General features: G+C 36.0%; 1 protein-coding gene across 3 annotated transcripts; it reads right to left on the reverse strand.

Moving 5' to 3' along the window:
* Positions 1 to 123: 123 nt before the first annotated feature.
* Positions 124 to 21234, reverse strand: LOC132132511 (calsenilin-like). Of its 3 annotated transcripts, XM_059544911.1 has the most exons (10): positions 21126 to 21227; positions 13794 to 13974; positions 10475 to 10645; positions 2995 to 3115; positions 2832 to 2901; positions 2265 to 2335; positions 1852 to 1959; positions 1662 to 1766; positions 1517 to 1579; positions 124 to 546 (listed from the first exon to the last, which is right to left on the reverse strand). In XM_059544911.1, exons 4-10 carry the CDS (start codon positions 3088 to 3090, stop codon positions 499 to 501), a joined length of 561 nt encoding a protein of 186 aa, XP_059400894.1. In that variant the 5' UTR covers positions 3091 to 3115; positions 10475 to 10645; positions 13794 to 13974; positions 21126 to 21227; the 3' UTR covers positions 124 to 498. The 3 variants fall into 3 exon arrangements, with proteins under 3 accessions (XP_059400894.1, XP_059400895.1, XP_059400896.1); XM_059544912.1 differs by lacking the exon at positions 10475 to 10645 and having other exon boundaries at positions 2995 to 3120; positions 13792 to 13974; positions 21126 to 21234; XM_059544913.1 differs by lacking the exons at positions 10475 to 10645; positions 13794 to 13974; positions 21126 to 21227 and adding exons at positions 4709 to 4720; positions 7046 to 7826.
* Between the last annotated feature and the right edge of the window lie 1702 nt (positions 21235 to 22936).

Below are 22936 nucleotides of genomic sequence, written 5' to 3' on the forward strand. Positions count from 1 at the left end.
GCTGTGTATTTTTATAGTTAACTTTTTTAGTTTGAATTTCACAGTTTCCTTATTACATGACGTGAAATAATAAATAAATATATAGTTTTACAGAATTCCATATATACAGACATCTACACATCATGGAGTCATTCACAGATGCCTTTATTTCTTTGAAAAAAAAGCAGGCAAACATGCAAAAGTTAATTCATCTAGGCAGAAATCAACCAGTTTTAAGAGCGCAGATTTATCTACATATATACAAATGAGCATTTACAACCTGTCTTGAATGCTTAAGGTTCAATTGAGACACTCAGACGGCTCACATCTTGTTGTTAAAGCATTCAATGCAATCAATCAAAATATTCATTCACATGCTATAGATGATGTGCAAGGCCTAGGTACAAAACACCAGAGTTTCTAGAGAGTCCCTGTGGAGTGCTTGAGGACTAACGGAGTGATGCTGAGAGTCGATGTGGAAAAAGAGCCAGAGGATCATTCTGCACTTCACGCGGCGCTCTAGATGACATTCTCAAACAGCTGCATGGAGCTCATAATGTCCTTGTCCTAATAAAACAGCAGAGGAAGAAAAAGCGTCAGTCGCAGATTGTTGCTGACAGCTTCATGTTAGAGAGAGTTTAGACAATGTCTGGCTGTCACACACTGACAGTGAGAGCATCTGTTTCAACATAAATCAGTCCAGTGTTGACATTTCTCTGACATTAACTCTGATGCTTTTGTCTAAGCATGTTGAACAACCACAGATACTTCTAGACATGGCTTCAAAACAAAAGATTTAAAGGGGTATTTTGTTTCTGGTTGTTAGTCAAGATTTTTTTGTGCCAAAACAACTCAGAATTGATTATTTCATAACCATTTCACAATTACTTTTTTATCAGGCTGTTTATTTCTGTATTTCTGTAGAATTTAGTATTTCATACCCATTTTCCATCCTTTTACAAAAAAAAAAGAAGAAGAAAAAAAAAAAGGATTGTTGCTGGCCCTGTGTTAACAATTTTAAAAGTATTTTAGAATTTGTTGTTTTTGTTGCTTGGTTTTTGATAAATGTGACCCTTGACCACAAAACCATAAGTCATAAGGGTCAATTTTTCGTAATTGAGATTTATATATCATCTGAAAGCTGAAGAAACAAGCTTTCCATTGATGTATGGTTTGTTAAGATAGGACAATATTTGGAATCTGAGGGTAAAAAAAAAATCAAAATATTGAGAAAATCGCCTTTAAAGTTGTCCAAATTTAGTTCTTAGCAATGCATATTACTAATCAAAAATTAAGTTGTATGGTATATGGTATTTATGGTAGGAAATGTACAAAATATCTTCATGGAACATGATCTTTACTTAATATCCTAATGATTTTTGGCATAAAAGAAAAATCTGTAACTTTGACCCATACAATGTATTTTTGGCTATTGCTACAAATATACCCCAGCGACTTGAGACTAAGGCTAAATATGAACTCTTTCATGTCAAAACATTTAGAAAGTTTTATTATGACTTCTTTACATCTGACCTACCTTCTGGCAGGTCTCTATGAACTCATCGATGGTTACAACACCATCTCGGTTTCGGTCCATTTTCTGTAACAAATATTTTTTCAGAGGTCAGCGATGATCATGGCTGACTGACATCATTTCTATGGGATTGTTAAACGTTTGTTACCTGGAAGAATTTCTCCACGTGTTCAAATGCAGCAGCGTCTCTTACATAAGGAAAGGTGTACCTGCCCATCATGTCATAGATGGACTTCATAATAGCCAGCATTTCCTGTAGAAAGTGAATGTTAATTGCGGTAACAATGCCAAATGCATATTTGTACTAATCTAACAATGTTAACACTGGTGTTTTGTACCTCTCTGGTGATGGTGCCATCTTTATTAATATCATAAAGGTTAAAGGCCCACCTCAGTTTCTCTGTCACAGAACCTCGAAGCAGAACAGACAGGCCGATTACAAAGTCCTGCCAAAACACACAACTGATTAAAGAACAAAACTAAATTTAACATTGTCAGTTGTGATTGCCTGTTGGACTAACACATGTTATGTTGATATTGAACCCAAAGATGGAAGTTTAAAAATAATAGTTATAATTAACCTCCTTTTTGTTCCTCTGATATAAATCTAGCAGACTGATATTTTTGCTAATCTGTTGATTTACATCAATATAAAAATTTGACTTGAATAAAGTAACATAACATGGAGCTGCAGTCTTTCAAATTATTATTATTTTTTAAATTGCTTGAAATTTGTAATAATGTTCCTTACCTCAAAACGTATAGAACCATGTCGGTCCATGTCGAAAGCATTGAAAAGGAAGTGTGCGTATGTGGTTGCATCTAGAAAAAAGAAGTGATTAACTCTATTCTTAATATTTGGATTTTATTTCTAAAAATTGGACACACCTACTCATTCTTTATAACAACTTTTATAGATTTTATAATAAGAGTCAAGTCACAAAAAAATGCTGAGTAATATATATATATATATATATATATATATATATATATATATATATATAAAACACCTAATTAAACCATTTAAAACTATTTTAGTGTTAAAAATAAAGTTAAATGCATTGATAAATTAAAACAAGAAAACAACAACAATTACAAATTAAATAAACAAACAATTAAATAAATAAATACATAAACTAATGAATGAATGAGTGAGATAATTTTAATGAATGCTATTCCTTTAGAGCTATAGTGCAGAAATTCTCCTGTAGATGCCTGGCACGTCCCACTAACATAATGTAGGCTACTTGAACCAAGATTATATCCACACTAATCGAGATCCACCAAATAAGAGTCAGAAATGTGATAATCACTTTACCTCCTTGAGGGAAGAACTGGGAATAGATTGATTTAAACGTCTCCTCATCCACCAATCCACTGGGACACTCCTATTAAGAAACATAAGATGACCCTAATATCCTAACCTAGCATAATATGGAAATTTCACTTGTGACAAACTTGTGCTTCTTAAGGGGTCTTACGTTTTTGAAGCCTCTGTAGAGCGACTGCAGCTCCTTCCTAGTGAACTTAGTCTGAGCCTGGAGCTGCTCCAAGCCCTTGGGCTGATGTCGCACCATGGACAACTCCAGATCCCTGTCAGTGCTGTCCAGAGGTGGAAAGTAACGAATTACATTTACTCGCGTTACTGTAATTGAGTAGCTTTTTTGTGTACTAATACTTTTTAAAGTATTTTTTTAAATCTGTAATTTTACTTTTACTTAAGTATATTTTGTTTAAAGTATTGTACTTCGCTACATTTTAAAACACATTAATTACTGAGTAAAAAAAAAAAAACAAAAAAAAAATCGCTCCCTGGAAACTACGTCAGTAAATAATGGGCAGGAGGGCAAACTGGCGCTAAAATCACAAGAGAGATTCAGACGGTCAAAACAGGCGTTAGTGGTGCAGACACCGCTGAAAACGAAACCCCGTCATATTCTGAAGTTGAACTCGAAGGAAATGAAGTGAACCCCTGGCCATATGTATGCTCTATTATGCAGTGTAAGCTGTACTTGCTTAGGAAGACCAAACTAGCAGCTTATAAAATCTCGACAAGACATCAACCCTTCGCAAGAATGTAGAGGTAAGCTAAATAATTGCATCGTTGCATTGGTGGTTAAAATGAAGCTTTGACATTTTAGCAAGAGGTTTTGCACAAATTAGCCAAAAAGACAGTGGTGAGGAGTGTGCTATATATATCATCTGCGATAATATCATATTTTTTGTTTTAATGATGTGCGCGCTTATAGTGCGTTCTTTCACTGTGTGATTCAGTCTCCTAAAATGCATTTAGAATCATAGGCGCCGATACCGTGGAGCACCCACGGAAAATACCGAACACCCACGGAAAATGAGCACCCACGTGTGCCAGTGCCAGACTGCCAGTAGGCTACATTTATTTAAAATTAAACATTGCAGTTGGCGCTATGAAGCGTCTGCCACACTGTGATTGGTTATGTTGTTGTCAGTGACAGTGACATAACCAGTCGCATGCATGTTCCATATCCTATCCACCAATCACAGCGTTTCTGAAAACGTCCCATCCCCCACTATACAGTGCCGTGCGAGTATGTAATCATTTAATGCTTTCCGTAATCACTAATCATTAATCAGACTAAAATGGACAGATTTGTTATAAAAAAAGCCAAACCTATTAATATTGATATATCGACATTATTTTACTGGATCTAGTGGCTTTGGCTTTTTGTGAATAAACGTCCAGTATTTTTTCTCTTTCAAAGTTTTGTCTGTCATGTTCTTCCACCTCATTTCATACCCAGCAGTACGTTAATATGTAAATGTTACGGTACATTCCCTAGACTCCTTAAAGTTCGTAACAGGGTTTAAATGGGAACATTTTTCTGCTCAAGTATAGGACTATATACGGTTTAAAAGAGGAAAAACTAATGGACACAAAAGTAGCCTACTTTTGGACAGAATACAAGTTCTTTGTTAAATACATAAAATAAAAAAAATATTTTTTTAGCCTATATGAATAATGGATTCGAAACCTCAAAGAAAAGCCATGCCACTATCAAAAGAAACCTCGAAACATAAATGAGGTAGACATTCCCAGAAACTCATTATTTTAGTCGCAACAATCGGTTAATGGAAACGCTGTCCTTTCGCAATAGTCTTTTAATCAATATTTACAAAACATTAATTTCCCAAGAAGCTGAACGCATTAGCGGTTACGTGTCAGTTAAACTTTTCATCTCCAATCCTGTTTGTATTTTTGAGAAGTGACGCTGTTGTGTGTGTTTGTATCGGCCGCTGTCCATTAGCCTAAGGTTCTGAAATGCAATATTTTTTTAATAGCCTAGTCTATTTTTTAATTTTTTAAATGGCTTGCGCCCTTGAGCACCCACGGAGAAAAACATAAATCGGCGCCTATGTTTAGAATGATCACAAAATTGAAGATATAGGGGCAGAAAATTCACATATTTATATAATTTCATACATTAAATCAAAATCACACAAAGAATGCCGTCTTTTCCTCCAAAAATCATCATGAATATATACATACATACATATATATATAACAGTTCAGTAAACAAGTTAATTAAGAGACTTGCGTTTTAGACACCATATTGCCTTTTTTAGCTCTATTTCTAAAACAGAAAATAATTCCAAACACAGCCACCAAAGCACAGTTTTGCGTCTCTGAGCAACGTGACAGTGTTTCGTTCCTGAATGAATCAACCGTTTAAATGATTCGGTTCAATCGCAATGACTCACTTATTAACAGTGACTTGCTGACACATACTGGCCATTTTAATATCACATTTAAAGTATATTTTGATTTTTTTAAATAATTAATTTCTTATAATTTCAAATGAGTATTCAACATTTTATGTTTTGTATATCAAAACATTATTCATGCATTTGTAACTGCAGGTTAAATGCATTCTTGTCCTGCACTAGTGTAATACATCTAAATGCCACTTCCAATGAATCTTCTGCATTTCCTCTGCATTAAAAGATGAGTTTGTTGATACTGATTTGCCTGGTAACAGCCCAAATGTTTTATTATTCTAAATAACTGATTCCTTTAATTAAAAACAACTAGTTTGAGATTAATAGGCCTATCCCAGGGGTGTCAAAGTTTAGTTCTAACCCTGCTCCAGCACACATATCATGTAGTTTTCAAATAAACCTAAATGATTAGATTAGCTGGATCAGGTGTGTTTAATTAGGGTTATATCTAAACTGTGCAGGACTGTGGCCCACCAGGAACTGAGTTTGACACCCTTGGCCTGTCCCATTTTTGACTCCCTCCCACTGTTAAAATGTAACTAAGTAATTTTTACTCTGAGTAAATTTTAAATGAGCTACTTTTTACTTTTACTTGAGTTGATTTTTAGACTGGTACTTTTACTTGTACTTAAGTAAAATTTCATTAATGTAATGGTACTTTTACTTGAGTAGAATATTTTTGTACTCTTTCCACCTCTGCTGTCTGTCAGAGAGAGAGCATGAGGATGAGGAAGAGGAAGAGAGGGGAGAGGAGGGCCGTGGAGGAGGGGAGTGACTGAAATCAGTTGGGCTGCACTAAGGACAGGACAGAAAAGGAGGAAACAGATAAAGCACAGAGTACAGGTGAAAGAACAGCCACACATTTGGGTTGAAAAGAGGATGATAAAAATAGAGGAGCTGAGGAGCTGGGACCAGGATGGATCGATATCACTGATTCTCAACTGGTTTTGCTTCAGGGCACAGAATTTTAATTGGATGTCAAGTGGCGACCCAAGACTAAGCACCAAAATCGGTTGACATATAAAAATGCCCTTAAAATAAAACACTGAAATCTGTCACTCTTGTAAAAAAAAGACCTACACTTGCTAAAGTAGGACATGAATGTATTGTTTTGGGACATTTACATGTTAAGAGTATATTAATAAGAATTGATATCAAATGCAATTAACTGAAACTGAATTTGCTGAAATATGTTTGTTTGTATTTTAGCTTCGTTTCCCCCCACAACCTTATAGATAACCTGCAACCCACCAGTTATCTGACATCTACTCGCCATCTATGAGGCATACGAGAACATAAACAGGGAAGAGATTAAAAGAAAACAGAAATAAGAGAGAAATAAAGAGAAAGCGATGCAAAAAAAACAAACATTAGCTGGACTGTACCACAACTGCAAAATTATATTAAATGTATGCATTGGCTCATATTCTGAATATAGCTGCTGTATTCTTCTTAGATTATGTGAAGTTGTTACCACCTTGTACTTTTTCAGATTTTTCAGTTAATTTAGATCCGTTTCCACATGCAGCACATTTTTTAAGTTACCTGACTAGTGTAAAGTGTGCATATATTGCAAATAGTCACATTCAATTTAAATCATAAAGGATTTCCATTTCAAATGCTGTTCTTTTGAACTTTCTATTCATAAAAGAATCCTGAAAATATATAAAAGTTTAAGAAATGAGCAGCAAATCAGCATATTGGAATAATTGACACTTTTTACTGTAAACTAGGGCCAACATCAAAACCATACGGTGGTTCTTACCATCCAGCGACAGTGCCTCCGTCATGCCAAACTGTTTGAGCACCATTATAAACATTAGAATCACTACAGCAACTGCAAACAGCTCCATGCCCTGAATAGCCATTGCAATGAGAGCTAACTGCGATCAGCTATGCGATTCCTTCAGGAAAACTGACAAAGGTCAAGAGGTCATGCTAGATAAACGATTTTAGGAAAAGCAACTCATCTTGTTTGATGAGAAGACAAGTTCTTAATGTCTGCAGAGCTCATTCCCGGAACAATTCTGAATTCCTGGTGCATTAAGCTATAAACAAACCACAAATGTAAACCGTACAGTGATGCTGGCACCACGGATCATTTAAAATAAAGTAAACATTTAAATAAAGTCAACAACTTATAAATTCCTTCACTTCCTCATCCATGTTTGTCTGTAACAAAATCAAGCGTACGGGAACGTCCTGCGGCTTTGGTCTCCACGGACTAGTGTGTCATGGTCCTCTTCAGTCTATATATTCCTTACAGAGTACCGAAAGAGTCCGATCTCAAGACGCAGACACTCCCTCTTCCCTCTCCATCTCTCTAGCAATAACACACAATGATGAGCCAGCCATAATGTATGTTTAGATGCAGTTGAACTGGTGCATTCTTCATTTATTTGCATGATACAAAACTACAGAATTTATTAATATACCTGGATATACAAGAGGGGTCTTGGATAGCTGTAAAAGGCCTTTAAAAGGGTTTTCTTTTGTGATAATGACAGGCTGACTGTACATTATCCCACTTATTACATGGCTACTTTCCAAATAAATAAATGAAATATGATATACAGAAGCAATATGAAATATTAATTTCAGTTTAACTTATTTTATTATGTGAGAAGAAAAGAGACCACGCAGTGATATAAGATACATGATGCTAGTAGAGATATAGGAAAATTGGTTGCCAGAATCAAGATTCAGGATCAAGTATTCCAAAGCACCATCTAATAATATCTGGTTTAATGAGAGTTATTATGAAGTTGTAGTGGTTTGTCAAAAGTAGACATCTATAGAGTAATATATATAAAGTAAATAAAAATCTATTTAATATATAAAATACATAATTTAAAGAATTTATTGAGAAATACTGTAAAATATAGTAAAATAGAAAAATAAAAAAATTATTATTTAAAATAAAATAATTATTTAAATAAAATAAAAAATGACATCAATCAATCAATAAATAAATTCATTTACAAATTAAATCAAATTAAATAAATAACATTGACATATAGCAAGCAAACAAACTATAAAAAAGTACATTTTAATCATTTGATAAGTCACTTTGTCATTACATTCATCAAAATATTGGTGGACCGGCTAGACCATCTAAAATTAAACTTGCCTAATAATGTCTATCTTCAGCATCTACTGTACAATAACTATTAAAACATCCATAGAGCATCATGACATTACTGCCTCAGTCTGCTTGATCACATGCTCTTAAGTTTTTATGCACTAGCTGAAGGACACTTTTGACTATTTTACATTTGTTTTAATGTGAATTCTTGACTATGCCTCTCATCAGCTGTCTAGATACATGAAACCAAAAGCTTCATGCCTGTTCAAATTAAGGAGCAGAGTGAACTTTGAATGTTGTAAAAAAAACACAAAAGTGACATTCATGCCTTGAGATGCTACCTCAGACAGATGGAGAAACTTGACTGTGAAATGCACTGCAAGTCAGCGATATATTTTAATAAAATTATATATATATATATATATATATATATATATATATATATATATATAAAACTACTTCGACCTCTATTATATTTTGTCCATTTTAATCAACTGGAAGCCCTTGTTTCTATTAATATGAGAATAATACATAAGAATTTATACTTAAGGAAGATATACCATTCACTAATAACATGGAAAACTTTACCTATCATTCAGCCTGAGTGCAGGAGGGGAAAGATGACTGCTGATGAGTTTGTACTTATTAATGCATGAGTTTAAACCGGGCACAGGCATCAGAGAGTCAGGGGAAAATCAATACATGCCTTGGGATGTGCCAGAAACTAACTTCAAAACACTCTCAACTTCCTCTTAAATCTCTGTCTGCATTAAGTTAAAAAACAAACAAGAATTCTATGACATTTATGCAAGACAAGTACGAGGGCTGATATAAGAAAGCTGGGAAACTATATATTTTGTGGCACTAAAAGCAGGCTAAAATTCACTAAATCTGTTCTAAAGTTCTGCATTTATTTGACAAAAAATACAGTAAAAAACAGTAACATTGTAAAATATTATTACACTTTAAAATATCTGTTTTCTATTTGAATATATTTTCAAACGTAATTTATTTCTGTAATGTGAAGCTGAATTTTCAGCATCATTACCCCAGTCTTCAGTGTCACGTGATCCTTCAGAAATCAGTCTAATATACTGATTTGTCATTAAAAAAAAAACAGTTATTACTATAAATTTTGAAAACAATTGAACTTAACTGAACTGAAATTTTTAATGGATATTGTGATATATTTTTTACATCATTATTTGATAAAACATTTTTTTTAAACTGCATTTAATTAAACTTCTTAATGAATAATAGCATTAAAAAAAATTCTTACTGACATCCCAAAAGTTTAAATGGTAGAATTTCATATAACACGCAACTTAAGGATTCTTTTTGTGTAATTTGGAAATAGCTGTGCATGTTTTTTTTTTTTTTTCATAAGCAATGCATTACAGACTTTATAGTATACATGAGGGTGAATATTATCTCTGGGGATTGTCTCCATATAAGTGATTAAAACTCAAAGCAGCTCTTAATTTAATAGCCTTGTTGCTGAAACAGCATTATAGTCTTTACATCAAACATGAGGCATTATTTATAGACAACTTGGGTTCTTAGTTTGCCTGTAATTATTACTTAATGGATTCTTCCTTAATCTGATAATACTGTCAGCATTTCTCTGTGGTTGTCAAGTAATATTGCATTAATAAATCACATTTCCTACATTCCGTAAGAAGTGTCAGGGTATTGCATCATGGAATGTTGCACTACAGAAGTGTCACTGCTGTGGGATTTAAAATGAGACTCTAAATAATAGAAATCCGAGATATCTATGAAAATATGGAGAAATCAGAAGCAGAAGACTGGTAGGCCTGAGGTGAGTCAAAAAGCCCGAATGGCACTGACTGAGGGTGAGCTGAGGCCTGGCCAGCGGAGGCAGAGCTGAGGAACTGCCTGTTTTTTAGGAGAGGAAGCAGGAGAGGGAAGCTGGGTGGGAACACTGGAGAGCAGGATTTAGGAGGAACCAAGACACAGGAGACGTAGGAGATTCAGAGCTGGGTGGGACCAGAGGGTTCTGGCTAGGGTGTAGGCTGACTGGGTGCTGGGTTAGATGGAGGGGAGTTTGGAGGCTCAGAGAGCCTGATGGTGAATGCCTAGTTGTTGTTTACCAGTACCTACTTCACACATGCAGCGAAATCATGTTGAGGACCACTCCCTGACAGCTTTGCTCAGGGCCGTTCACTGAGCCTCGAGAGGTAATACACACAGAGCGAGCGGGCTGAGTAGTGCATCAGGTTCGCCAATTCGATGAAGTCCCCGGTGTGAATTTCCAGGGAGTCATCCATCTCCTCCAGACAGGACGGCAGGAAGGGCCATGGTGACGGAGGATATACACAAACAAAAGAAAATGCTATAAAATAAAACAGTTTTGGTCCATTCTTCTGTCACAGAGTGTCGCCAATCATATCTCACCAAGACGAAATAACAAAGAAAATGGTCTTTAATCTAACTTATACAAAGAATACAGAGAAACAGGCTTCCAAAACACGACATAAGACAAGAGAACATGGGACAGGAAGACAGGAAACATGGGACTATAAAAAAAGTAAACCAAATGAATACTAATAGCCTATTTTTTTATAGTCCCATGTTTCCCATGTTGTTATTTTGTTATTTCGTAATAGGTTAACAGACAACAGTTGAACTAAATACAGTTATCACACGCACACACTGGGAAACTATGTCAACCAAGGCACTGAAGACAAAAATCAAACAATAAAGAGAACATACATGTGACAGAAGGGAATGACACTAACTTTGTTCAACTACTGACATAATCATGTACAGAGAGGTTGGATTTTTACTAGTTACAAAGTGTACACTAGTTTATATAGCATTTCACTACACTCATAGCCTAAGGTAATTGTATTCATGAAGGCTCTCCAGTTCACATTTGCCATCTTCAAAGGCATACTGCCATCTGTTGGGCTCACACTACAAAGTACAGAGAGAAACAACTGAAGTCAGTGGAGCTCAGCTGGACTTTGACTACTTGGGATTCTGTCCCGGCTTTTTGCTCTGATCTATTCAGCTCTTTCTTTTCTGAGCCACAGTTTCGTTTTTGCCAGTTCTTCAAAAACAAAATATTATAATTTCTATAAAATCAGGTAGCGTTCTTCTTAGTGGTATATAGTATTTGTTCTACTGTTGCACTGCTATTGTACCCCTAAAGGTATTTTTGCATATTTTTGTCTGAGAGCGCAAGAACAAGACTTCCCTCATTAGTAAAGACCAATCAGAATTAATATTTCAAATGATGTAATATTAGTTTAACCTAAATGGATAACCTCTAGGTTCAACTGCTAATTATATTAAGTTCATTTCTAATTATTCATGTCCCAGCATTTAAATGGAACATTTTTGTGCTTATTTAGTTTTTAGAAGTAGCGCTCCTCACTGCTTATAGCCCTGTGCTATCCTAAATGCTGGGCTCACAAAAAGCACTTCATGCTCCTCTTTAAATTAAAGGTTTAAGCAATGAGAAAGTAATTGATAAACAACCTGATTTTAACAACCGGTCACACTTCATTTCACTTGCCCAAAGGCAAACTTTTTGAGGCTGTCTGGTGAAGCATGTATGTTATTTTGGTCATTGGTCCAGGAAGCCTCTAAAAAAATGAACCAAAAACTTAATAATTTACACATTTCTTATTGTAAATGCATATAAACAGACTGTAAATGACATTAAGAAAATCAGTCTGATTATTATTTTTTTTTATAAAGAGAGCCCAGGCAAGAGCCAAAGGCTTGTCTGAATATAGAAAAAGAAAACTAGATGACTCAAGAAATGCTGATGGGATGGAGGGATGAAAGTGAACTGGGGACTCAGCCCTGCAGATGTAAGTGCACACATAAGCTACATTACTCACTGTCTGCACACACAGAAGTGCTCTGTCAATTATTTACACTGGATTTTGCAGCTCAGACACACGTTGTCCCCTCACATGATCCCTGAGCGGTCTGACACAGGTTATATATTAAATGCAGGACAAACTCTGCATATAACACACACTAAAACATCTCTCAGTTATTACAGAGAGATAATTAACTAACATCAGAATATTATTGTGAAAGAGGCAAATGTGGGAGGGTCAGTGAAAAATAATGAAAGAAAAAATAGAGGAGGGAGAGAGCGATGCTATAAGAAGAGGAAAATATGACATCAGGTTGAGTATTTAGTCAGGCAGTGTTGCGCCTTAAGCAGCAGAAGCCCTTTGTTAGATAGTACACACTATGTGGTACGTATATACAGTTTAGTATCCATTAAATTATTCAAAAATGACAACAAAAGACATGTATAATGTTACAGAAGATCTCTTATTTCAAATACATGTTGTTTTTCAAAACTTTCTATTCATCAAAGAATCATGAAAAATGTATCATGGTTTCCACCAAATATGAAGCATGTTTTTAAACACTGTTAATAATAAACAGTGTTTTAAATAAAGAATAATTTCTGGAGGATCATGTGACACTGTAGACTGGAGTAATGATGCTGAAAATTCAGCTTTGCTTCACAGAATTAAATCACTTATTGAAATTTATCAAAATAGAAACGGTTTTTGCTTTGTTAAACCTATTAATTAAAGAATAAAATAAATTACTTGTGACTACTTTAATTATTTTTTTTTCCCAGAAAAGAAAATATATAATAATGTGTGTGAGTTTTATAACATTTTGTTGATGACAATCATAGCAGAATTGATTGTTTTTGGTTTAGACACACTTTCGGAATGATTCAGTGAGACAGTCACTCATTTCATTCCTGAATGAATCCACATTTTTAAATGAATCAGTGAATGAATGAAACCCACCACTAATGACTGTATTTCTGCAACATCAACAACTACAAAAAAGGACAAGTGAAAAATACAGCGGAAAACAGCGGTGTTGGACTAAAATATAAGCACTCATAGAATGCTGCTTTACCAATCAAATTACTAAACAGTATACTGTATATTTAGTCTAATTCAACTGGTCCCCAAGTACTGATATAGGATATAACAGCTGAAGAGCATTTCACTCTTTGTATTGCTTGCTTGTGTTAACAGCACAATCGGAAACTATAATGGAGTGTTTTTTAAAGCCTGTGTTTTTTTATTAGTTCAGGACCGCTTGGAGCTGCTTTTTGTCCACCACTGAGTAGGGAGCATGAATTGAAAAACTCGGAGTGAAGCATATGCTACCTTCAAGTCATGTCTTGATTTAAATGATGCTATACATATGAGCCAAGCACACATAAAAACAACAATAAAGTCTTTTCACTTTAAAAAAAATGATGGCAGAAGCAAGTACATACTATATACAGTAGATTTCTAAAAGGCCTGTATACAATTTTATGAATGCTATTTTAAACCTCTACTCTGTAATTTGTTCCCTCCACTCCTCCATCTGGATCATGGCTGGCACACATGGGTTTTTTAGGAATCATACTTGGGCCCTGGGGCGCCGCACTGGCGATGATCCATTTGACCAGACAACATTTCATGAGGGACTTGCGGGAGATGTGCGGCTTCTGCCACTTCCCGTGGTTTTCCTTCTGCCCGCTGGGGTCCCTGTCCCGCCTGTTGGCATCAGGCAGCAGACCTCCATCGAAGCCCTTCTGTCCGTCTGCCTGGGGGACAAAGACAATGAGAAAACACATAAAAAAAAAGCACAGAACTGAAAAGCAAGTCAAGTAGTTCACACAGAATACCATGTCTTTGAATGTCCTTTTGTAACAACACTCACTGTCTGCTTAGACATTTTATTTTTAGTTTAAAACATGTACATAGAAATATCTTGCGGATGTTACATATCAAATTAAACTGGAGAAGCCGATTCTGATTATACCAGTTCTATCATTTTACATTCATTAACATGATCCAATTTTCATCAAAAATCCAATTTTGAACTCAATGTAAAATTTTTCTTTCTCACCTCAAACCTAAATTCTTTATATTTTAAACAGATTCCAACAACTTCCATTGTCATGTTAGGATTGTGGGGATTTTACCCCTGTAATTAATTTTTAATTGGTTAAACTAAAGGTGTTGCAACTGGAGACATGTTACAATGTTCCCCAGCCACCCACAGACAGTTCTACTATCAGCAACACAGAAATTACAAACACATCAAAGATGAGTAAGGTGAGAGAGATGTGCTCAAAGAGATATGGGAGATAAAATGAGTAAAAATATAAACGTAGGTGTGAGGAAAGTTTCTAAGGAACGGCAACTTTAAAAAAAAATATTTAACACGCTTTCAAAAATGCACTCGTCCTCATGGAAATGCACATATCTGTGAGAATTTGCTTGCATGTGCAAAGTGTTGTTCATCTTGAATGGCATGAGGAATCCTGTGAGGCCCCTTACTTATTTTCTTGTTCTTATTTGTATATGAAAAGACAGTGAGCTTTGCTCTGAACATTTACAGCATTGCTAAATAATTCAACCTCCCTAAAAAACAGCATCAATAAAACAACAGTTTTATTTTATATTTTATTTTATTATAAAACATCATTTTTGAGGGTCTGCATGTGTTAAATACTGCCATGAAAGATAATTTGTATTACTCATTGAGAGAAGTACAAAGAACATTTGTAATTCTCCAAAAATACACAGAATTTAAATATTTCAGAGTTGTACATACAGTACCTACAAGTACTAAATTAACTTTACTACACATCTGCCCTGACAGCATAATCACACCAGAAAATTCACTGTAGAGGGCAAGTTTGTTTCTTTCCTGACTGTATTTGTGTGTTTTACTGGGATCTAGTTGATAACAGTGCTCGATATCATGTGGGCATGTGTGTTTTTGGGATGCACTGTCATGTGGTCACCTACAGACCTTGGCACCTGCTGCATTACTGACATGACTATAGTGAGTCAGTCGAGTATATCATGTACGGTAGGCAATGTCAACATAGCAGGCTCCAATAAATCTCTGGCTTGACCACTGTGACTGCTCAACCTGTCCCAAACAACCACGTAGGGCACCTTCAACATAAACAGTCCTTGATATCCCCACAAGAACTCCAAAGTAGCTGCGTCAGTGGCACTGCACTGGTACAAGTGAAAACAGAGCAGCATGACATAAACGTTATTTTGGTGAGAGTGATGGTGATTCTTGCCTATAAAGATTGTAGATATATTGTTGCCTTTACAAACTTTAATCGGCTCTATCCATTTGTCTTTACCTCTACCTCTGATCTTTCAATACATTAAACTGCTGTTGGAGCGAGTACACAACAATGTGACAACACAGGAAATCACAACAGAGCAAATAACCAAAGCAAGGCAAAACAAGTTTATTTTTAACACATTTTATTCATTGTGGTCAGGGTGCTTTACAGAAAAATGAATTGCACTCGATTAGAAAAAAGTGCACTACTAGTTGAGCAGGCTTGAGAACCAACACACGTTGAGTAAGAGTTTAACAGCTCTGAGTCTATTTTAGAGCATCACTATCTGAAAAGATCTTGAAAGTCAAGCAGACTTTAGAGCATCATTGAAATTATTCTAGAGCAGCATTATCCAACAGGTTCTAGAGAAAAACTATCTGAACAGACTTTAGAACAGTGCTATCTGAAATTATTCTAGAGCAGCACTGAGCTAATTGTAGAGTGAAGCCAGCTGAGCAGACTTCAGAGAAGCACTATCTGAGAAGATTATAGAGCGATACTAGATGAGCAGACTTCAGAGCAATGCTATCTGAAATTATTCTAGAGCAGCACTATCCGAGCAGATTTCAGAACAGTGCTTTCTGAAATTATTCCATAATTCTAGATCAGTGATTCCCAACCAAGTTCGCCACTGATGTGCAAAGAGAGAGATGAGTTGCAGGGGACTCCTGTGTCAACAATACTCTCTTTTGTCTTGCTGATGAAAAGAGATAGACTGTGTCTTCTCACACGTTCTGTACACTGTCTTGTTGTTGTGTGTGATAAAGCCCACCAATTGTGTCACCAGCAAACTTGATGATGTTGATTGTTTTGATTGGTCAACACAGTCATGAGTGTGTAGCTTAAACAGTATGCAGTGTTGGGGAGTAACTAGTTACATGTAACGGCGTTACGTAATTTAATTACAAAATAAATGTAACAGTAATCAGTTACAGTTACTAAGAAAAAATGAGTAATTAAATTACAGTTACTTATGAAAATTGTAACGATTACAAAGAGGATTACATTTGAATATTTACACACATCCAAATACAGTTTATTTCTTTCCCAAATTGCACTAAGACATATGGCCCATAATCTTCGAGAAGCGGAAAACACATTCGTAGAATCCAGTCATAAAAATGGAATTCAGCCTATAACGCGGACGAAATATGCCACATTTTGGACGAATAAATCAAAAGTAGGTCAGTACACTTGAATCAAAACCCGATATGGACTGATGTCTGTTAATATTAAGCCGCAAAAAGACTGAATATGAATCCTGCACATTCTGCGTGTCTGTGGAAATCAGGCGCTGACTGGACATCGGGAGAACCGGGACTATTCCCGGTGGCCTGGCAGACGATTTGGCCCTCTACTTTAATATTGTTATTGTATAATTGCAGGCCGAATATACTAAAGCGATTATTTCCGAATCCGCCATTCGATAATTAAATCTCTAATAAATCATGAATCGGTTAGTCGTGACTGACAATGGTTGGGCTCGCGCGTTCTCTGCACCTCCGCCGAACGGTTTGGATCAGACTCCGAGTAATCAATGCGAGAGAGAGAGAGACCGGAGTGAGATGTGTAAGCGCACAGCTGGAGCAGAGAAGCGACACTTCTGTTCAGGGTTTCAGGTGCAGGTCAGTTTCATCTGTAAATATGCTAATGTAGTTTTGTCTTTGTTTACTTAGTCAAGCAGCAGCAGCACATTGCTCGCAATCACTCAAAATACTGTATAAACGACGTCATTATTATCTTTTGTAATGTTACAGTAGTAAGTTAGCAGACAAATCATCATATTTTATCATAGGTTTAGGGGGAGCTAGTGCATACAAAAACACAACCTTTAGGAAAATTAATGCCTATGGTATGGCACTAACCGTGGTTTAACTATGGAATTTGTAGTAAAAATAAATACAAGTGGTAATTCATTTGCCAAAAAAACAAAATTGCACTTACAAAACATGGTAAAAGTCAAATAAAAATCTTCAGTATTAAAGTCATGAGAGAGATGGATGGATAATGGAAGTGAAGGTGCAGTTCAGGAGAGAACTCTTAATTACGTTGCAAGTCCCCCAACCTAAGGATTCAAATCTTTTTCATGTCAGGTCCATACACAAAATAGGGTTGTCCATGTAACAGAATGGGTTGTGGGTGTATGAGTGTGAGATTTCCCAGCCTATTTTTTTTCCCAGTCCGCCCCTCATGGAAATTAATCTCTAGAACAGTCACTTCATGAGCATTTTTTACTTATTTTGAGAAACTATCATCATATCATATACAAAGAGACAGCAGTGTTTCAAAAATACACCAATGTTTCAGGAGTTTAGTACACAAAATAGGACACATGCTTATTAGATAACCGTATTTGAGTTGATGTATATGCTTTTATTTTTTTATTAACTATTTTGCCCCAAACCATTGTTAGATGCAGTTAGATGCCTGTAGTTATGCAAAGATTTGGTTTCAAAAACAGTATCTATAAACTATTTCTTTTGATTTTAAATCTGCTTTGAACTTCAGATCAATCTCTAAGTAAAAGGCACTACTAAAGTCTGATTGTGTGGTGGATGTGTTCAAATGTGATCATCTTAATTCAGGTGATGAAGAATGATGAAAGTCTGACAGTATTGAGCTCTACTGTAAGGTTAAACCTGCATGGTGTAAAATGGTTGAAGATGATTAACTGTTGCAAATTAACATTCATTAGAAATTTATAAAAGTAATCAAAATGTACTCAAAAGTAATTAGTTACATTACTTTATTAAAGTAATTAAAAAAGTTACACTACTATTACATTTTAAATAGGGTAACTTGTAATCTGTAACCTATTACATTTCCAAAGTAACCTTCCCAACACTGACAGTATGCGGCTGAGAACACAGCCCTGAGGGGCACCGGTGATTAAGATGTGAAAGAGTGCAATTTATTGTCGCAAACCACTACTGCCAGAGTTCTGTCAGTCAAGAAGTCCAGGATCCAGTTGCAGAGTGTTGAATGCACAGTGGAATGGTTGTGTCTGTAAGCAAACTGTAAGGAGTCCTTACAGGTTTTGGTATGAGTCATGACCAATCGCTCAAAGCATTTCATGACTATTAGTGTGAGTGCCAAAGAGGGACAGTCATTAAGGCAGGTTATTGATGATTTCTTTGGCACAGGGATAATGGTGTCAGTTTTGAACTATATTGTTATGTTAAGATGTTAAAGATGTCTGTAAGAACATCAGTCAGCTGGGTCAAACGTCCTTTCAGAATCCAGCCAGGGATGCCACCTGGGTCAATGGCCTTACAGAGTCCTTTTTTCTTCAGCTGCTGTGACAGACAGCATCTGGTTGTCTGATGGTGGCTCCCCAGGTGTTCTTGGATCTTCTGGGATCTCCCCCTTGAAGAGGGATCGAACTTCTCCATGGTTAAAGTGGACAGAACTGTCTTTTTTATTATTTTGTACTGATCTCTGTGGTCCACTTATAATGTTTAGATTTTTACATAAAAAACCATCATCATTTTCATTACTGTCTGATCAGATACAGTCCACACTGCATCTTTTAGTTAAATTTTTTTTAAAATTCTGTGTCGAATTGTACCTTGTTTGTAAACAAATCTGCAATAAAAAGAAGTGAACAAAAGACCAAGTTCTTACTAACGCGGGCTTGATTCTTCATTAAAAAATAGTTCATCCACTCTTTCCTAATGTTGGGACCAGAAGGAAGGCAATGCAAAGACTGTGTTTTCCCACAACTTGCCTCTGCACAGTGTTTTGTTGTCTTCAGATCAGTCTTTAACCTGTTGTTTACACTATGCGTGAATCGCTGAGCGGGGCTAAACAGGCAGCAATGTAGAAGCAGATGTTGAACTTCTGAGAATTCGGGTTTAGCCACACTATTACATCATAAAGTGGCATATTGCACAACCTGTAGTTTTGCTAGATACAGTATAAGCAATTTTTAGACTAAAGAGAAAGTTTTGAGTTCTGAAACTTGCAGGATGTTTTTAACAGTACAATGACCTCTTATATACGAAAAGATCAAGAGAATTTTTATTTCGCAGTTCATGAGCCCTGGGGTCCACAATGCCAAAAATCTTCATTCTGACATCTTAAAAATGTGCACACGTTCACAGTCTAAATCCCAACAGTGACAGACAATCAGTCCACTTGTTCGCTGCCGATCCAATTATGTTGCCTGTGGGTAACTTGTACCTCGGGTGTTTCTCAAGACAGATTAAGAAATGTTCTCATCTAGAATTTGGCGAAATGTTTACTGAATCAAGAGATGCAACATTACATCAGTTTAGAAACAGAGGCACCCCAAGTGCAAGCTGCATCTAATTTTTCAGGAACCAAAGAAGAACCCAATTTCCTTCCTCCTCTTCCTTTGTCTGTTAACTACAATGATAAAATAGACAAGGATTCCATGGAGTTGACCAAGATGAACCAATTATAAAATGTATACTTATGTCAACATAGGAAACACAAATCTGGCTCATTTCCAAAAAATATATTTTGTGCATTTGAGCTGGATTTTTTAAAATAACAGTAAAAAATGATTTCAAACTGTAAACATACCTCTGGTTTCTCATTTTGAAACAATCTTCAAAACCAAGAGAAGAAAATATCTCCACTAACTCACCAAATACTGGTTCCAGGGTGTTCCAGGAGAACAAATTCTTCAATGGATGGCAAGCTTTAAATCAGGGCTATTCATTTCTATTCCTGGAGGATAACAACTCACAGAGTTTAACTCTAACCCTAATCTCCGAATCAAACACATCTCCATGCAATAATCAAGCAATCCTGAAAACCTTGATTGACTTGTGGCTCTCCAGGAATGGAACTGAACAGCCCTGTTTTAAACTATCAAAGTATCAATTAAAAACAACAGTCATTTGGTCATCTGAGTCTATGCTGTTTTCTTGTCTGGCACATCTATGTTTAAGTGGATAACAGAGTATTTGTGTATGCAACTACAGTATAAATATCACCATATTGGTGGGAATATTCATAGCAATAATGTGAAATATTAAAAGCAAACGTGGCTAACATTTCCCAGAATTCCTTTACAGTCCTCTCACTTTGATGTTGTCTGGCCTAAGAAACTTACTGAAATACCATTAGTAATTTGTTATAGAAATTGAAATATTTATTTCTGGCCCTTTTCCCGCTTTCCTCCAAATCCTGTTATATTACGTTACCCAAAGGACATGAAAGGCATGATATCAAATTCCTGACACAGGCTGTTCTAAAGTCTAAAGGAGGCACAGTGTTACATAATAATTACTTTTATAAAAGTCACTATCCACCAAACTTTGTTGATGAAAATGGCAGAGGGCTCCTCTTAACACAATTTTAATACACTTTAAATCTCTCTCTCTCTCTCTCTCTCTCTCACACACACACACACACACACAGATTCCACTGATTTCAAATTCATTAGAAAGGGTGACTGAAGACAATTTTAGAAAGCAGGTAAAAACAACTCAAATAGAAAGTTACCCGAGCACGTAATTTCTGTTTATAGTAGGCTATAAACAACAACCTTTTATCAGTTGGAGACCAAATAATGGACCACTAACATAGATTCTTATATTTTCTTTGCCTTCTCAGGAACAGCATCTTACCTGCATAGCCTAACGTTCAGGATGTCTGTTTCGATGACAAAAAAAATAAAACTCTGCGGAGGGATCCTTGAATACAGCAGAACAGAAGAATATGCCGCTCGATGTTTTATGACAGAGGATGGGACGAGAGAGAGAGAGAGAGAGAGAGAGAGAGAGAGAGGTGGATCAGATGGTGTCACTTCGATTGGATTCCAATCGGATATGAATAAAAATCAGATTTTGACTGATTTGTCTTTTTTTTTTCATTCAGTAAATTCAGCGTTATCAAAAGATTCACACAAGAAGCGATGTTCACTTTATAATGTTATAGTTTTGTAATTATTTACAATAAATGTTAGGGTTATAGCCTACTGTGCATTTTTTTTTTTGATAGGCTTTAGGAAAAGAATAATCATTATTATTAACTTATTTTTATAGTTTGTTCATTAATGGTGATTAAAATAATTATTAGCTACAATTCGTTTTGAATATTATGACCACTACCAAACAGTAGGTAAAAACTACTATCTTGTACCTAGCATGCTATTTTTATTTTGTAAGATCATAGAGGAATTACAATTAAAAATGTAGGCCCTCTCATTCATTCCACATGTCCGTGTTTGCAAGTTGCCGCTTGTATCAAACTCTCCAAATCATGTGATTTCAGCCAACCTCTGGTCTGTTTTATAACTTAGGTTATATTTTAAATCATGTATTGAATTAATACTTAAGCATGTACAAAAAGGAGAATGATAGGCCTACTTAGTTGCTTCTATGCCCTGCCCTACGCAACAACAAATAAACATAAATAAAACCGTTCTAACAGAACTCACACTAAATGGTAGGCATATTTAATGTTTTGTAAATTACATTTAATAGATTAGGCCGCAATATCACAGGCTACTGAATCATTCAATCAACCGATTCATTCAAACACACTGATTCTTGTAGAAATCTCTAGTCTACTGTGTTGCTCGGAGACAGTTTTCCAGTCCATTTCAGCTCTTTGTTTCTCTGCTAACGAGTCTCTGAGTTAAAGCAGGTGTGTTTGATTAAGGAGGCATACCAAGGCCCCGTTTACACGATGGGAAAACGCAGATATTTCCCTGCGTTTTGGCCTGTCATTTACACGAAAACGCCGTTTTTATCCCTGAAAACGATTATTTCTAAAAACTCCGGCCAAAGTGGAGATTTCTGAAAACGCCGGTTATGTGTTGCCGTGTCAACTGGGAGAAACGGGGTTTTAGGTCCTCAAACGTCACATTATGCGCCAGAAAATGCTTAAAGTCATGTGAGCGCCCTATGTTTAGAGTTTGTTTGGGTAACGTTACTGTTTGATCATGGATGCTGTTAAGGTGGTACTCATTTTTACGTTTGTGCAAACGCTTTTGGTCTGTTTGCATTTGCAAACACAACTGCTGTATTATATCGCGCCATGTCTGTGTTATTTTGAAAGGAACAGGAAGTTGCTCGATTTTGAGAATTCTGATTGGCTTGCATGGCTTTATCCTTCTCCCTACACTGCCGCCCATAGGTTTGGCATAGTTATGATGGCGCTCGATGGCGTATTTATGCGGGTTGATGTAAACGACAACTTTTTTGAAAACGATGTTGTGTGCACGATGTTATTTTTGAAAACGGAGGGGGGGAAATATTCGTTTCTCTAAATACCCGGCTATGTGTAAATGTGGCACAAATCTGCAGTGTTGGGTGAACTCCAGGAGCAGGGCTGGGAAACACTGGATCGTTTTATGCCATGCCCAAAATTCACCTGACGCTACTGAATTTACTCTATTTCACTTGTGCTTTGAAATTAAGTAGAAACACGGATA

The sequence above is a fragment of the Carassius carassius genome, chromosome 49 (genome assembly GCF_963082965.1).
Source record: "Carassius carassius chromosome 49, fCarCar2.1, whole genome shotgun sequence".
Taxonomy (NCBI): domain Eukaryota; kingdom Metazoa; phylum Chordata; class Actinopteri; order Cypriniformes; family Cyprinidae; genus Carassius; species Carassius carassius.

Bases quoted from the DNA above. Each gene is read 5' to 3' on its own strand.
- LOC132132511 (XM_059544912.1), bottom strand. The intron at 3,121-13,791 runs ATGATTCCTAAA...TTTCCACCTCTG, and splicing joins CGGCGCCCCAGGGCCCAAGT to GACAGCACTGACAGGGATCT. The intron at 2,902-2,994 runs GTAAGACCCCTT...GTTTCTTAATAG, and splicing joins TCTACAGAGGCTTCAAAAAC to GAGTGTCCCAGTGGATTGGT.